General features: G+C 40.1%; 1 protein-coding gene across 1 annotated transcript in view; it reads right to left on the bottom strand.

Annotated features, from left to right (window-relative positions):
- CNTNAP2 (contactin associated protein 2) overlaps window positions 1-18077 on the bottom strand; it is a 1617197-nt gene that overhangs the window by 1035325 nt on the left and 563795 nt on the right. Inside the window, exon 3 of the mRNA XM_053926665.1 lies at window positions 17485-17678. Coding sequence (XP_053782640.1) covers window positions 17485-17678 — 194 coding nt within the window. The remainder of the gene's footprint in view (window positions 1-17484; window positions 17679-18077) is intronic.

Raw genomic sequence — 18077 nt, 5'->3', positions numbered from 1 at the left:
TGAGGCACTAAAGTTCCCAAATCCAGTCAATTATATAAAACCACTTGCTTTTCATTTGATCGGATGTAATTTTGTTCTTTAGCCATTTCATGTGGGCGGGGAAGCAATGTAACAAACCTGATAACCTTGATAGGGAAGGAGTATCAGGGCCATAGGATATGTCAGCTGCACTGAGGTTTTAAAAACAATCTCCAATGTCCATATTCTCCTGATTACAGTTTTTAAATGAGGAGGTGATTTTCATGGTGACCTAATGCTTACAGATAGACTCCCAATCTCCAAGTGTCAGAATTGAGGCCTAGTTAGAGTTCTATTGTTAATAGCAATTATATTCTAGTATAATACTTTATCCTTTACTAACCACTTTCTATTGATTTTTATCAAATAAAGCCATTTTATAAAATTATGGGGCACTTAAGAAAGCAGCTCATTATAAGATGATTACTAAATGTTTGAATTTTAAGATATATTTAAGAAAATGAAAGGTTAAGGAAAAAAGGTGAAAAATAAAGTAAAATGGATATCCACATAATGCAAAGATAAGGCAGCTAGATCCGCTCACAATGTACTATCCACGGGCAGTGGGAGAGCGGCAGTAAATACAAAGAGAACACATAAAGCAGCATGCCAGTATGCATCCCGGTTATTCGACTTCTTTCTTTTCAGAGGTTTTTATTCTAATTCTATCCCCGTGGCCCTGGCAGATATATTTCAGCAGCTTTGACCAACAATACCACGGCGTTAATACTGCATTATATTTTACGTTTGATCGGATGTTTCTCCTTTGTTTAAGCAAGCACTCTAAATGAACTTAGGTATTTAGTTATTTAGGAAATAAATTTAAAACTAAGATAGCTGATTAACATGCTTATTTACATATTTTTTTTAATAGAGTACCTTCTTTTCTCTTCAGTCTTTATAGAGGTGATTACAAGTCAACTATCTTCCAGATAAATATGCTCCTATCTAGTTTATGGGCTTATTGCGCTGCACAGGCCATTCTAGAACTTTTCTAAAGCCAAACAGTGCATGGCATAGTGCCCGGCACATGGTATAAATGGAAATACACGTGTCCCCAGCCCATAACCTCTACCATCCTCAGACCCTTGGCGCCAGCTTCTCCCCTTAGTCTATATTTTCAACTGTTTTTCTAACCTATGAAAAAAGAAAGGGGTGAGACAACCTCCCTGCTCTGAAGCAACTTTCTTGACTATGTCTTTTTTCTCTTCCTCCCTTTGTAGTAATCACCCAGAACAGTGGACTTAAAGCAAATGAAATGGAGAAGAAAAATATCTGGTATTTAAAGGCATAAGATTGGAATTGCCAAGGACATGAATGAGTGGAGGTGGAAATTGAGAGAGAGAGAGGGGGAGGGAGAGAGAGAGACTGAGTTCTGTGGCATTCCAACAATTAAAAAAAACCTGGTTACAAGGAAAATCAACATAGGAGACTGAGAAGGAACAACAAATTAAGTAGGGAGATACCCCAAAGAACGTGGTGCCCAGAAATCCCAGAAAGAAAGTGGATCATGGAGGAGGAGATATTCAGCTCTGTTGAACTGTGAAGGCAGGTCAAGTGCAATGGTGAGAGTGGGAGTGAAAGCCAGACAGGAGTGGCCTGAGAACAGAAGGGAATTGAACAGAGCAGGTCAAGACATTGCTTGAGGAATTTTGCAACAAAGGAGAGAACGAGGGAGAAGAGCCATCCCTGGTGGGGCCAAGATGGTTTTTCAAAGTCCAAAGAAATAAAAGCACATCCATATGCTAAAGAGAAAATTTAGAGTGACAAGACGAGATGAGAAAGAGGAGAGAGTTTCTAAAGCTGTGTCTCAGAGTAGATAATACGAATGAATGAGTAGGACAGGATTCAGTGCATGAGCGGTGGGGAGGGGGGGGCAGTAGACAGAGGCATGGGTGTGAAGTCCAGCTCCCTCATCTTGCAGCTCCACTGCCCTTGGCTGGCAGAGGGAGGAGTAGAGGGTGTGTGACTCCAGGGAGCGAATTGGTGGGCCTGCCTGAAAGTGGTGTACGCCCCCTACTGCCAAGTGTCACCTGTCTGTGCCTAACTGCAGGGGAGGCTGGGAATCGGCTGTGTGACAATGAAGAGACACAGGCTTGGTGAACAACTACTCATCCTCTCCCGCGCCGTTAGTTTCTTGATTTTCAGAAAAAAAAAATCAATTCTTGGAATTCTTACTGATTAAGTAACAGAAATGTAGTGAATGAAAGAGAAAAAAAGAACATTTATAATACTATCAACCTTAGCATATAGCCTAATTTAATCTTGCTAATATATGGAAAAATCTCTTGGTAACTGAGATTCTGAAATAATATACTCTAGATTGCAAATTGCTTCTACTTACACTTAATGAACTATTTTATCAGTAATTTGATTTGAGAAATGACTTTAGTTTTTTGTGTTATATTTGCCATGAGGTCAATAAGAAAAAAAAGGACATTAATATTTAAGTAATCATAGATTATTAAAAAGATCTGATTTTTTTTTTTTTTACTGTGACATGACTGGGTTTTTATCAGAGAATTGAGACTGGATTCAAGTTCAAGTACACATTTACTAAGCAACTACAGGTTAGGGTTAGGGATTAGGACGGAGCAAGAGACTGGAGTAGGACTTGAGTTTGGAGCTTGGGTAGGTGTCAGGATAAGAGTTAGGGTTAAGATTTGATTTCAAAAACTTTTCAAAAATTTGATCTTCTTCCATACCTGTAGGAGTTCATGTCTCCTACTGCTGTACTGGTCTTTGTCTGTCCAGACATTTGTTCCAGTCCTAGTAATCAGGGAAACAGACAGATCACGTTCTTGGTGCCAATTGCCCATTTTAGATACGCTCTTTAAAACAAAATCTGACTCTGTCCTGCTTTCCTTTAAGATTTGACTTGCTCTTTGACGAGGAAATTGAAATACATTTCCTAATCTCTGCTGAAATATACCTGTAAATCTAATTGTCCCAAACTTTTACCTTTACCCCCAATTTCAATTGCTTTTAATATCGTTTCATTCATAGGATCTGAATCCACACACTGTGTCAGGACTTCAGCCTGCTTTTCTGAAGGTGTAGGAATCCTCTGACACGTAAATGCAAAGCCTGTGTAGTTTCTGAGTTCATTCTTAGACAGGCATATTCACGACATCATTTTCTCCACGTTGGCTTCTCCTGGGTACTCCAAATGTGTGAAGGTTGAGAGAAAGGCATTTATGCAACGTCACATGGAATAAATAATGTGCAGCAAAATCTATCCAAAAGAGAGGAATACTAGGCCATACATTTAAATTATCATAATATTGATAAAAACGTCAAACACTGAAGTTTCTGCTATTTATAAATCACTGCCTTCAGTAGATGATATTATTAAATAAGGGGTTGTTAACCATTTTAAAAACCAGAGCTGGTAGGGAAACTACAAAATATTTATAGGCAGTGACAGAAAAATTGGTAACTAGTTAGCATTGTAACTAGGTATAAATTTCTTTCTCATGGAGAGATGTTCTTCTTGATAGCCGGACACAACAAATGAATGCAGAAAGTCGGTAAATCACATTTGCCTGAAAACCCTCCCCAGGAAACTCTACATATCCCTCCGTAAAGAGGAAACCCTACCAGCGCAGATCTTGGTGATTTTTTTTCTAGAACAAGACCTAATTGTGATTTATTTTCTTTGGTCTCAGCCCTTAGTGCCTCTTCCTACAGATGTTTTCAAAATGTCGAATTGTCCAGAGCTCATTTCATCTGTCTTATTTCTCTCCACTGTGCACTTGGCTCTGACAAGTGTGACTTGGGGTCCTGGAGCCCCTCCTGGCTGAGGGCATAATCCAGGGCTTGCAGCAAACTGCTGTCACCCCGTCGCCCCCAGAATCCTGTCGAGTAAATAGCCTTTGGAATTTATTTTATTTGTGTAGTGCTTTGGAGTGTGTGATGTAAAACTAAGCACAAAGGAAGCTGCCGTGGGCTAACATCATTTCAATCAGGACTCATCCCTAAGGGACCACTGTGTGTGGACACACGGCGGTGGGGTTTTTTCTTGCTTTGTGCCTTCTCTTGTCAATTCATGTGCCCTCCCCGCCTGCTCATCGCCCCTCACATGGCCCCTCAGTCACTGCTGTGGTATCGTTTCTTTCCCCTGCCTTATCACAACGCAGTCTCTAATTTCCTCAGGACATCCACCTTCCTGGGGTGAGCGGTGAGCGTGACAGAGACAACTGTGCGTACTGATACAGGTGTCAATGTCCAGCTTAAGAACAACGTGTTTATGTGCGCTCAAAAGGTATCTACTTTTCAAAGAATACCCTGTTTAAACGGCAACAAAAATGATGTGTGGATAGCACTGTGTTTGTTCATTTTAAAAACACTTGTTTTAACTCCTCTTTAGAAAGAATTTCAAACCTACAGAAAAGTAGCATGATTAGTACATGGGGCATTGTATACCCTCTGTTTTTATTTAGATTCCCCAATGTTGCTCTGTGTGGTATCATTTTTTTTAATGCCAATCTGAGGACATGCTTATTGATTTTAGAGAGAAGGGAAAGGAGGGAGAAAAAGAGAAACATCCATGTGAGAAAGAAAATATGTGCCCCCACCAGGGATCGAACCTGCTACCCAGGCATGTGCCGTGACTGGGAATTGAACTAGTGACCTTTTGGTCCACAGGATGATGCTCCAACCAACTGAGCCACACTGGCCAGGGCATGTCACTCTTTTCCTCTCCCTACACACACACACACACACGCTCCCTCTCTTTTATTTTCTGAACCACGTAAGAATATGTTGCATATCGTGTCCATTTACTTTCGGATAGTTTACATTTCCTAAAAGTATGGGCATAAGTTAAGAAGCATATAGTTTATGTTGTAGCATATATCAAGGTTAAGTGGACATATCCCAATGTCCACTAAATCCCATAACTAACTCAATCTGTTCACAAATATTTGCTAAGGATGTTCAACGCATAAGGCACTGTCCTAGCTGGTGAGACCCTGGCTAGTTGATAAGATGAATAATCCCCTCTGAGAACGTACAAGTAATCACTCACTGTTTTATCTCTTTAAATCTGGTATAATGGAGGCAGCAAAGACTTCAGGGACAGAGAACTAGGGAAGCAACTTGATCTCTTACCTCTTAGGATCTTGTCAAGTATTTGACCCAGGAAGGACTTCTCAGGCAAGTCCAGTGTGAACGGCAGTATTAGCAGTGGTACTTGACCTTAGTCAAAACGTCTAACATCTAGCTCATTTGATGCAATTGCGTCAGTGGAGAAATCAAATTGATTCTATTAAATATCCGCAGATGTTCTGTGACTTGGGGGAAGATTAACATTTACTTTTAGTAAGGGTTGAGTGTGCGCATGTGTGTGTTTTATTTCATTATCAGTTACCCTGACTCCCAACATAAAATAATGATCTGAATAATGAATTCTTCGGCCTTCGACTTCAAAATTAAAAAACAAACAACATTGATATTATTGATTATTTCCAGAAAAACTAACATGCAATACTCCTATCACTATTCCAAGAATAAAGTCACCAAATTATAGATATTTAATCACACACTGACCTTTTTATTTAATACGTCATGTGACAAAGCCATGGTAGATATTTTCTGGTATCCCAATCAAAAAATCCTTTCAAAGGACCTGCCAACTTCTGTAGTTTGTCAGTTCTGTTATCAAATACTCATTTGTGCCAGGCTACTGGAAGCAGCCTGAATAACTTTATGATAACGTCATGGTCTTTTTCTGTTGCTCTCAGGTTATCACACACAGCTCTATTTTCTAATTTGTATCCTATAACAACACTGTAAAACACTATACCATTATAATCTAAATGGATTAGCAATTAAGTCTCAAGATCCAGCTGGACCAAGCTGTTTTATCTCTGAGAGAGCTCTTTTCTTTGTTGACAGAAGAAATGTCTGCAATTATTGGGAATATACATTCTCTAGAATCCAGTTTTTAATAAGTAATATAGCTCAAAGAATTAAATGATGTTCATAGTGCCAAATAGTGTTTATTTTTTTAATTTTTAAAAATATTTTATTTATTTGTTTTTAGACAGAGAAGAAGGAAGGGAGAAGAAGAGAGTGAGAGAAAGATCAGTGTGTGGTTGCCTATCATGTGTCCTGTACTGGGGACCTGGCCCACAACCCAGGCATGTGCCTTGACTGGGAATTGAACCAGTGACCGTTTGGTTTGTAGGCCAGTGCTCAATCCACTGAGTCACACCAGCCAGGGCCCAAATGGTGTTTAATTCAGAATAAACCACATAAGATTTTAAACTTGCATGTTTTTTAAAGGTCAAATATTTTTCATGTGGGGGGAGGAAAAGGATTGATTTTTTAAAAAGATAAAAATATCTTTGGCACATTTGCCACTTAAGAGAGAATGATTATGGAAACGTTTCTTTGATGTCTTCCTTGTAAATAAATGAATGCAGAGAGTCACCTGTAATTAGTCATGAACCCGTCTCTTGTGGTTTGACCCAGGCATATCCCCTGAGTTCATGATGATACACAAGTCCCCTCAGAAGCTACAGTCTTTCTTCTAACACCAGTCCACATTCTTCACAATGCACCCAACACTACCACCGCCACAGTGGTAGTGGTTAGGTTTTCATGGTATAACTTTATAAAGCACTTTCTAGTACTTAGGTATTAATCATTGGATTATATCCACCTAAAATCCACATGTTCAGGTCCTAACCCCCAGGACCCCAAAATGTTACCTTATTTGGAAATGAGGTCACTGCAGAAGTATCGAAAGCAGTTAAAATGAGATTGCGCTGTGGGGACATTGGGCCCCTAACCCAATATGACTGGAACCTGTACAAAAAGGATGGGACAGTGTATATGATACACGGTCACATAGACAGGTAGCTAAGTTAAGATGCGGTGGTCACCAAGCACCCTGTAGGAGGGGGAAGGAAGAGCCGAGGAGGGCCATAGTGGGAAAGACCACAAGCTAGTTAGTTAGACAGTCCAGGTGTCAAACCCCCGCTCCACTGTTAACTCACCACATGCTCCAAGGAACTCACCACTTCCTCCAGTCCTTACTTTCTGCATCTGTAGAATGGGCTTAACCATCATCATCGTCATCATCATCATCAACATTATTGCATTTTAGTTGTTTCGAAGATTAACGGAGATGAAGCATATCAAATACTCCATGAACGCTCAATAAATGCTGGTTGGCTATTATTACTGATCAATTGATCCACAGAGATTTTCCAGATCGGCTCTGCTACATCACAGGAGACACTGCCAGAGACTCCACTACAGCTTCACATTAATATGGTTATAAACCATGCAAATGCCCATTGTAATAGACCCACTGTCTCATCAAAACATGTTACTGCACTCCACGGGAGAGACGCAGATGCGTATCTCAAAAAGTCTCTTTGTTTGGAACCATGATAGAACTTTCCAGCTGCAGAAGTCTCTGCTTCACGCTTTCTCCAGACTTCTGGACGCACGCTGAGGGTAACTGCGGGCACCGTGCAGACGGGCTATCCGCCGTTCATCTTTTTGCCAGAACAATCACACAGAAGATAACTAAGCTAGTTTATTCAAGCAAACTAAACGTATTTGCCAAGACATTTTAACATTCTCTGAGTTCTTTCTCAAAGTCCACATTGACCAAATTAGTTACTTGGCTAAACGGTGTGCATAAGTGACACTCACAGCACAGACATTGTCACCATCACCAGGCGCACAAGTGTATGGAAAATTGCACAAGATCACCAGGCTTTTGCTTACAGTTATTATCCTTGGAATGAGGTTGCATTATTCTCAAGGATAGATATATCGACTCCTCACTTGATGCCCTTCAACCATTCACCATTAACATGGTTCAGGGTTCACTGTTGCTAAGTGTTGGAAGAGGTGTATATGTGAAGTCCAACTCTAGAGCTCATGCTCTCTCGTCCTGTGAGTATCCGTGTTATGCAATCAAACTGTTTTCATTCAGTCAAAATAAGCAAGTGGTCATTATCATAATGAGGCTCCTTGCTAAACCAAAAATAGGTATTTGGCTCCATGCTGAGTACTGGGGTCAGTATACCTGAATTTGTGGCTTGGATTTAAGTAACATCATGCCTCAGCTTCAGGCCATTTATCTTCAGAATGAGGTACTTCAATTCAATTGTACACTCTTAAAGGTCTATTATGTGCTTGGTGGTGAACTCTGTACTGTGGGCAGTACAGAGATGGGCCCTAAAAGACTGCATAAACTCCAACCTTCTTCCAAAGTTGGTAATCACATGATATAACTTAAACATTACCGATTTGAGGGATATGATTGCAGAATTTTAACGAGAGGTCAGATTTGTATTCATATGTAGGTTTGTAATAAGAACTTGGGAAAGACAGGGTTAATTATAGAATCTCACTACCCATTCCTACCCATTTCAGCAGAAGAGTCACCTGGGAGCATGATTCCCTGCTCCTGCTCTTCTCTGCAAGACTAACTCCTTTACCTGCCTCACCAGCAGTACTTAGCTCCTCTAGAAGCCTTTGCTGACCATGACCTTCAACCACTCTGAATGAGGTGTTCTCTGTACGTGTTCGCAGGACAACCTGTGCAAACCTCCATCCACGAGGATACAGGCAGTCATACACTATAATTATAAATGTATATGTTTAGCATTGCCACTGTATTTTCCCCCCCTAGAAAGCAGTAACTGTGTGTCTTTGTTTATGCTTAATGCTCAGTAAGTGCCTGTTTGTCAAAGTTTATTCTCCTTTCATAAGTCAACATACATTTTGCACTGTGACTTCTAATCCTTCTGATTCTGTGCTACAGTTTGGAAACACGGACCAATTCTCATTCCTCTTTCTCAACTACATCCTATCCTTGACATGTATATGAATCATCTGTGAATACTGTTAAAATGAAGATACTTCCCCGGCCCCTTTGGCTCAGTTGGTTGGGCACCATCCTGTGAACCGAAGGGTTGCTGGTTTGATACCCAATAGGTGTACATGCGGGTAGCAGGTTCTATGTGCTGGGTGCATATGAGAGGCAACCAATTGATGTTCCCCTCTCATATTAATGTTTCTCTCCTTCTCTTTCTCCCTCCCTTCTGCTTTCTTTAAAATAAGAAAAAAAATGCAGATTCTGATTGGAAAAGCATGAGGTGGGTCTCTGACTGTCTGCATTTCTCACAAGCTCCCAGCAGATGTGGCTGCTGCTGGCCCACAGACTCACAGGGAGCATCTCCATTCAGAGGGGCCGCTCAGTCTGTCTGCAGGCTGTCTGCCTTCATGGCTAATTGGCATTCTGCCCCCCTTACCTGCGGTTTCACTTTCTGTGGTTTCAGTGACCCTGGCCAACCATGGTCTGAAATTTTAAATTAAAAATTGTAGCAATAAACTATCCATAAGTTTTAGATTGTGCACCTTACCAAACAGCATGATACAATCTCATGCTTTCCACTCAGTCTCGCCCAGGCAGGGCACTGCCCAGACACGGTTTGCACTGTGATGCATGGGACTCCACGTGACATTGCATAGGATCATGACTCAAATGTCATAATTAAATTAGCATTCCCAATTATACTTGGAAATGAGTTATTAGTCACTTCAGGCTGAGAAGCACAGTTATCATACAACTCACGTGCCAATGCATTAGTACAGAGAAGCTATTGTAGAGTGAAGGTAGTAGGCTATTTTGAATTTTTAAGGACAGAGCCAATACAATATACTATAGCAATGCATCTGGAAGTCTCACATGAATAAAATATAATAATTGAGTGGTTAATATGTGGCAGGCATTTTTCAAAGCTCTTCATGTGGTACCTGAAGTGTCTACTGAGGGAGGTACTATTGACATGAAATGTACTGTTAGTTGCTTTGGACAGATGAGGAAACTTAGGCACAGAAAGCTTAAGGGACCTGCCCAAAGTTACACAGATTTATGGGAACTAAGCCTGACGATGGGCCTAGGTGCTCTGACTCCAGAGTACCTGCTGCTCAGGGGCCTGTGGCCACACTGAAGCCTGGTTTCCCCTGCTCTGAATGCCCCCAGGTAGGCTGACTAGTATTCCTCTAACTTCCACTAAGTTAGCACTTGAGCAGGGACATGTATCTTTCATGAGGGGGTGAATAATTCATTTTAAATACCTGTAGGTGTCCATCTATCAACACCTGATGGAAATTTGCATTCACTGGAAGTCATTTAGCCCCATCTCACCTAAATTCAACCTTGTTCTGGCAAGAAAAATAGTAGCATCTCCATTATTTGAGTCTGGAGTAAAATAAGCACTTGACAATATCAGGATTCTTAGTAAGAGCCTTTCCTTTTCCAAAGAGTTTGACAAGCAATCAAATATACTTAAAAGTTTCAGAGCAATGATTTCATATATCCTATATTATCTCAGATGAAAAATGCACTAGACTGTGAACAGTTATACACTATATTTTTATTGCCTCTAAGAAATCTTATCATATAACATTAATCATTTTCCTTTATCTAACGGTGTATGCCAACAATATATTCTCTATTATTAATAAATCTTATTTTTATCTTCCAAGTTTCTGGAAAAAATAAACACATGACCATGTTTGTTAGAATAGTTCTATATATTTTTTCATGTTTAAAACATATTTAAAGAGTTTATTTATTTATTTTTAGAGAGAGGGGAAAGGAGGAAGAAAGAGAGGAACATGAATGTGTGGTTGCCTCTCGTGTGCCCCTTACTGGGACCTTGGCCTGCAACCCAGGCATGTGCCCTGACTGGGAATCGAACTGGCGACCATTTGGTTCAGAGGCTAGCACTCAATCCACTGAGCCACACCAGCCAGGGCATTGTTTATGTTTAGAATATTAAATGACTCACACAGATTGACACAAGACATCATCTCATGACCTCTTAAAATGAGCATCTCACAACACAACTGTGTATTTAGAAAGGTGATCAAAATTCATGAATAGAGGCCTTACTGTCTATGTAAAGGATCTGAATATCCTCTCAACTTATTAAAATTCATGAGACTGTTAAAATATCACCCAGCCTAAGAGACGTGTAAACAGAAAAATCTATTTCAGAGAAAGAAGAAGCTGATACTAAATTCAGCTTGGAAACTATTTTCTTCCCTACATGGCCTAAAGATTTTACCCCACTTATGCCAGGGGTCATTTTAAAAAGGGTTTAATGCTGATGACTCCAAGGTGTTTTATTTCTCAACAAGCTATTGATAAAATTATTTTGAATGTGCCTGCCACCTGCTTTCCCAAATGACCGATGGCAGCCACGAGCCATTGTTTCCATAAACAAGCAAGGAAAATTCCTGTCCATCGCCAAAAAGCACTCCACCCGTGTCCTAAGTGAAGTGGAAGACAGATGATGGGAGACAGATGAGTAAGAGACCGGGATGGTGGCCTTCCCTCATTTCACGTGCAGGCGACAGTTCTAGATCTGTCTGAAAGAAGCTCAGTTTACTATTGAACTGTGAAACAGTTATGCTTCACATTTATAACTAGAACATACTTTTAAGTGATTTGGAAAATTAGTGCAACCGCTACAATGAATGGTTGAGAGGACAGGATGGAATAATGCATTCATTTAAAACAAGGTCCCCTTCCACAGCTCATTGGGTACATGGTCCTCATTACGGTAACAGGTGATTTGTTGCAAGCACAGCAATGGCATTTGGCACAGAGCTGGGTCAGCCTGCCATGCCTCCAAGCCCAGCCTGCACTCGCTGTCTCCTGGTGGCCACTCCATAACTGGGAGATGGGCCACAGATTTGTGCTCTGTCCACCTCCTACTTTATGTCATGCTTCCTTCATCTATAACACTGTCAGTTATTTTAAATCACGAATAGGAATAAACTCAGGTAGATTGGATCTGAAAAGGAAAGAGGGAGATTAAAAATGTGACAATTATCATGATGGACTATTCTCACTGGAAGATACTACACTTGTTTCATGGAATGCTCCTGAGAGAGGGAATTGATCACACAAACGTTGCTGAGTCTCTGTAGCTTGCAGAACTTCTTATAAAACCTCATTTAAATCTCCCAATAGGCATCTTTCCCACTTCTCAGATTAGATATTTGAGACATAAAGTGACTTCTTTGAGTTTATTAACCAAATAATGAAATTAGGTCCTTGAATTCAGACCTTTAAAAGCATATCTTGGCTTTCCCTTGACAAACACACCTGGTTGGTTATAGGCAAATCTAGTAAGATGCTTTGGGAACTTTTATTATGCAAATATTGATTGATTGGACCTTTGGTTATAAAGAAAGCGAAGAACACATTGCTCCAGGTATTGTCTTGATATTCAGAGAATCAAATAATTTATTAAATTAATCTGCTAACAACCGTTTGCTTTCCAGATATTTTAAATGTTTCGAATTTATTATAATCAATTGTTTTATGTGTGTGTGGAGAAAGCATGTAAGTGACAGCAATTCAGGTTTTTCACCCATCTAGCAAATTAATACTCTAACATTGCTTAGAAAATATGAACTTGTCTATTCCTATATTATCGATGAGTATCTAACTGCACCATCAAATATAATAAAACATCTGTGTTCCGTGGATTCTCCATCTAATACATTCAGTGATACTGATCACAATCGGATACTGGCCTACCATGAACAAAGGGAGCAAAACTGTTAAAAAATAATTATAATATCTAATACATGCACTTTTTGTCATTTTTAAGAAAAAAATTTAAAAGAAAAATTTGTGGTAGGTTTCTATCCTACCGAATAGTAGTAGTATGTGAAGAGGGCATTCCCTATTAATTCTACAATTTTCTATTTTGGCTCCACATAATCTGTATTCAAAAACCGGTAATTGAGTTTCCCAAGCAAAACTAAGTGCAGCCCCTTAGCAAAAATCTGCTGTAATTCTTGTTTAATGTAAGGTTGCATGGACTGTTGATGGCAAATGCCCACAAAGACTACTTCCCCCTTTCCAACGGATCGTTCCTGGGAAACCTGAAAAACCTCAAGAAAAGTATGCAAGTTAGAGTTCTTGGAATATGTAATGTAATATCCGGGTGTGTGTGTGTGTGTGTGTGTTAATTTTACCAATCCGCACATATTATCCTTTTACATTGTAAAGGGAATCCTAAATAAAACAAATTGTCATTGTGGATAAAGTATAAAGAATTCTATTATGCTTTGTATTATCAAAGAGGAATGAGAAGGTTTGACTAGTTAAGCATATTTAGCAACTCACACCTTTGAGTATTAAATATTCAGATAAACCATTTTCAGGAGTATTTTCAAGAGCCACTCTCATTCTACAGTGAGAGTCCAGTCAGATTCATGACTTTAAAGTGTGGCACTGCCGTAATAAGTCATCTGCAGGGGCTGATCTTGCTTATTTTCACATATTATCCAAAGGTCAGAAAATAAGTCAGAAACCCCACATGGGCACTGAAGGAGAATACGATAATGAAATTAGTTACATTGTCCATTTCCCCTGCAATCACGGAAAGAATAACCACTGACATTTGTTACAAACAACATTCGAGTGGTTGAATTTCCATTACTTGGCATTCTTCTCGGTCATCGGTCATTTTAGGAATGGGTAGGAAAAGCAACCTCGAAACAGTATCAACTGTACAATCTTTTGACTATCTGAAATTTATATAAGGTGCTGTCCATCCAGAAGACAGCCAATCTTTGCTATGCCAGAAATCTCTTTTATTTAAGTGCACTATGCATTATGTTAAACAGGAGTTGGATTAAAAGGAAACCCACAATTCATAACCATTTTAATAAACTTAAGCCAAAGTGCATTGTTTGTTGAGATGCGTAGATGCTAAATTTTAATCACTTAATGCATGTTAAGACATATACTACAAGGTTCTCCGGAATTTTTAGAAAACAATGGATTTTTATCTTTTTGAATACTTCAAAACTATGGACTATTTTCCTATGAGCAGGATTAAAACTTTTCTGTCATAGATTATTAAAAGTAATGTAATTGTTATGTTGCCAGAGAATCCAAGTCACCTTGGAAGATTTTCTCCTACTCAGCCCTTTGAATTTACATCTCTGTATTTAGTCAGCTCGGAATTACCTCTAACTGCTTAGCATCAGATAAATGAATTAAAGCTCAGGCATGGTTGCATTTTAGTAACCATCTTTTTTGAAAAGTGTAATCTTTATTGTATTTTTCCTATTACCATTTAGCCCCCTTATACCCCCCTTCCCCCTGCAATCAATACCCTGTTGTCCATGTCCATGAGTCCTTTTTCGTTTTTGCTCAATCCCTCCACCCCTGACCTCCCCACCCCCACAACTAGCTGCCATCTGCTCTCCACCTTCACACAGTGTGATAGGCGAGGACTGACACGCTCCCACTGTGAGAGGAAAACTTGACAAAAACAGAAATGTGAAAGATACTTTGGAGAATGGCTTGTAGCCTCTCCAATAATTTCACCAGCATGCTAATCTGATTTTAGGTTCGAGTCCTCAGAGGGTTAGGAAATAGTGAGGGTTTTGCAGGAAAGCTTATGGTCTGAGCCTTAATTGTCCACTCTCAGGTGATTGGTTGGGTGACTGGTCTGTTGGTTGGTTGGTCATTGACTCTCTCTCTGCTACACTTTAAAAAAGGTTCTTTCTAGTTTTCTATTCTACTATTGTTTTTCACAATAGAATCTCTCCATCCACTCCTGATCCACAGGCCAAAAACCAATCAAAGATGTGGTTCTCAGTGTTGGTGGCATATTATTAGTATGACCTGGGACCTTTAAAAGCCCAGTGTCCAGGCTGCACCTTAGACCAACTCAATCCAACGTCTGCAGGTGGGACCCAACATCCCTATGTTTTAAAGCCTTCTGGGTTATTCCATTGTGTATCCAGGGTTTGAAGCCGCTTTTTCTATAAATTATGCTTGAGGCTTTGAATGATCTTAATTGTAAGATGAAAACTTTCCATAAAGACACATTTTTCCCCACTATTTGCCTCCTACAACTTACACACCCCAATATACGAATGTTCCTGCCATACAATTATGGCACGATAATAGAAGTTATTTCATATATCCTTATTTCACACGACAGTTACTACCGTTCGATACTGCTGTGGACACGACCACCTACCCAGGCCAGTGTAACCACAGAACCTGCTCAAACTGGCCTTGCCCTGTTTCCAACAAGACACTGAATGCTTTTCAGAGACAACAGGCCAAAACCACAAGTCATGCAGCTGAACCGTGGGTAGAAGAGAGAACTTTGACCTCTGGTTGTACCGAGCACTGAAGTCTTGTCTCCTCCACAGAACCAAAGGACCAGGACATGACTGATCTCCCAGGACATGGGAACCCTTTCAGAAGAGAAGGGTCCGTTGTCCAGGGAGATCAGTGCTGAAGCCCCTTCCCCTATCTTAGCAACAATGGCCACGTTCCAAAGCTCTGCTACCCAAACCTTCCCCACCAAGGCTTCCACATACCAGCCTGTTCCCCCAACCCCTTAAAACTTGCCTGGAACCCTGGACCAGGGAGCTTTGCCTTCGACCTGAGCTTTGCCTCCTGACTCCTTGTGGAACCTTAGCCACGGAAGCTTTTTCTTTTCTCAAAAGCTGGTGCCATATTACAGGCTCCCTCCTGCCCCAGACCCTTGCTCCAAACTCTGACCACTCACAAAAATTACTTGAGGACTTTTAAATATAAATTCTCAAAGAGTGGTTCTGATCAGGTTAAAACTCCCTAGCATTCTGTCTAATACTGTGGAGAACACAATTTAAAAAGTGAATTCCCCTCCTTCTCCTCCTCCACTTTTTTCTTGTTTAATATTGATGGTTTCACTTGATTTTGGTTATGGCTGCTTTTAAAAATAATTAAACTAAAATAGATCTGTCAACACTTCGTATTTTAAAATAATTTATTCAAGTGTTGTAAATACACCTAATTTCCCAATGTAATTGAAATGTTTTAGGAGTAAATTGGTTAAACTTTAAATTTTTTTTTTCTTATAATAAAAAAATAAGTGAATGCAGATCTGTAATAAGGGTTCCAACCACTATGACAATATGGGAAGTTTCTTACTATATATTACTGTTCCTACTCCTCTAGACTATTTCTTCATACTTTCAATATTTTACTCACATTCAAGATGTCTGTCTTTGAATGTGTTATTGGTATCATTCATCTAATTTCTACTTAGATGATTCTGTCTTCATGGGTCTGGGTGTGCCTGGCATCTATATTCTCTCCAGCTTCCTCGGGTCATTCAGATGGACAGCCTGCGCTGAGACCCGTCGCCCTAAGCCTTGGAGAGAAATTGCAGTCTGAGGAAACGGTTTCTTCAGTCAATGAGAATAGATAGATAGATAGGTAGATAGATAATTAGCTTCCCTGAACATTTTTAATAGATAAATATTGACAAGTGTATGCATATCAGAGTGAAGGCCAATACAATTTTAAAATATTTAAAAATGCCCTGGCCAAGTAGCTCAATTGGTTAGAGCATCATTGTCCCCATATGCCCACCAAGGTTGTGGGTTTGATCTCCGGTCAGGGCATGTACAGGAAACAACCAATGAATGCATCAATAACTGGAACAACAAATCAATGTCTCTCTCTCTCTCTCTCTCATATGAATAAATTTATATATATATATATATATATATATATATATATATATATATATATATATATATTTAATGTTTGGGGAGGGGATGCTCGGTGTGGTGTCTGATGTGCTCCAGACCTATGGCTAGTCTTCCATTTTCTTCTATTTTAAAAGAAAACCATATTTCTACCTTACTTTTCTCTTCTTGAGAAGTGGTCAGTAACTATTGAATGGTGTTTCATCAGAACAGGCCTGGTTGAAACAAAACAGGAAATGGGACCGGCTTCCGGCAGGAAGTGAACCACTCTGCCCAGCGCCCATCAGCAGGGCTAAGTCAACCCTCTTCCCACAGGAGAGTCGGTCTGAGGCAAGAAGAGTGAGTGGGAGTCAGAAACGGAAATCTACACCAGGACTTCTGTTTTCATCCTATTTGTCAACTCACAGTTCAGGATTAGGGTCCAATGTGTACCATTTCAGACAGGCATCCCAGACAAAAATATAGTAACTTGAAATATTGTGCTTAAAGAAATCATAGTGTTCTGTCATCTTTAAATTACTTACCTAATAATTATTTTTTCGGATTTCACCACAGTTTTATTGGGAGGTTGTATTTGCTGAGAAATACACTCAAACTGGGGGAAGAGGACAAGTCCACTTTGAAAGAGAAGAGTTTCCCACCACTAGAGAAAGGCATGGCGTGGGGCAGGGCATGCTGGAGTTGGGTCCATGTTCCCACCTCCCTGTGCTATGCTCACATTTCATTCTCCTTTAGCAAGTACCAGAGAATAATAACACAAAGACAAGAAAAAAAACCCAGCAAGATCAACCTCCAATCAGGCCACACCACAAGCCCTCTCCCCCTACCCGGGCTGCACCAGGGCAGAGGGGTCACACCTCTGCAACTCAGTTCTGTGCCTCTGCCTTTGTGACAATGACTCACCCAGATGTTCCCATCTTGATGATAGGGTTTCCAGTTCCTCCCAGTGTCACTGTAGAGCATGCGGTATTGGGTCACCCAGTCGGAGCTGCTGTATCTTCCTTGGGTAGCAATGGCGCTGATCTGCTTCCGGTTGCCAAAGTCAACCTGAAGCCACTGATAATGGTCACTGTCGGATGGAGACCATCCACCAGCACCTGAACACGGAGGACACAAAAGGGGAAAATAGGTATTTAAACTTCTGTAATGGACAGTGGGTTATTTTCCATCTTTTTCTTGGCCTTGGCAGGGCTGTATTTCACATAGATATTATGAAATGTCCTTTACAGATGCCACTGGGACTTCAACTAATATTCCTCCAGCTGGGTTACACTGATACTCTAACCTCTTTATGGTATAATTATGCACTCATTTTCTCCTGAGCAAATGTCTTCATAATTCCTCAATTAGATCTTATTAGTACATGTCAAAGTCTAATTGGCTGAGGGTTGATCAATTTACCATGAAATTTTCAACTAAAAATCACTAGAAAAAATATATGTAACAACCCATTAATCCCTCATCTAAGGTTTTAAATTTTGGTAGATTAGAAATGA

Source organism: Desmodus rotundus, chromosome 6 (assembly GCF_022682495.2).
Source record: "Desmodus rotundus isolate HL8 chromosome 6, HLdesRot8A.1, whole genome shotgun sequence".
NCBI lineage: Eukaryota > Metazoa > Chordata > Mammalia > Chiroptera > Phyllostomidae > Desmodus > Desmodus rotundus.
This window is presented reverse-complemented; position numbering and strand designations above follow the sequence as displayed.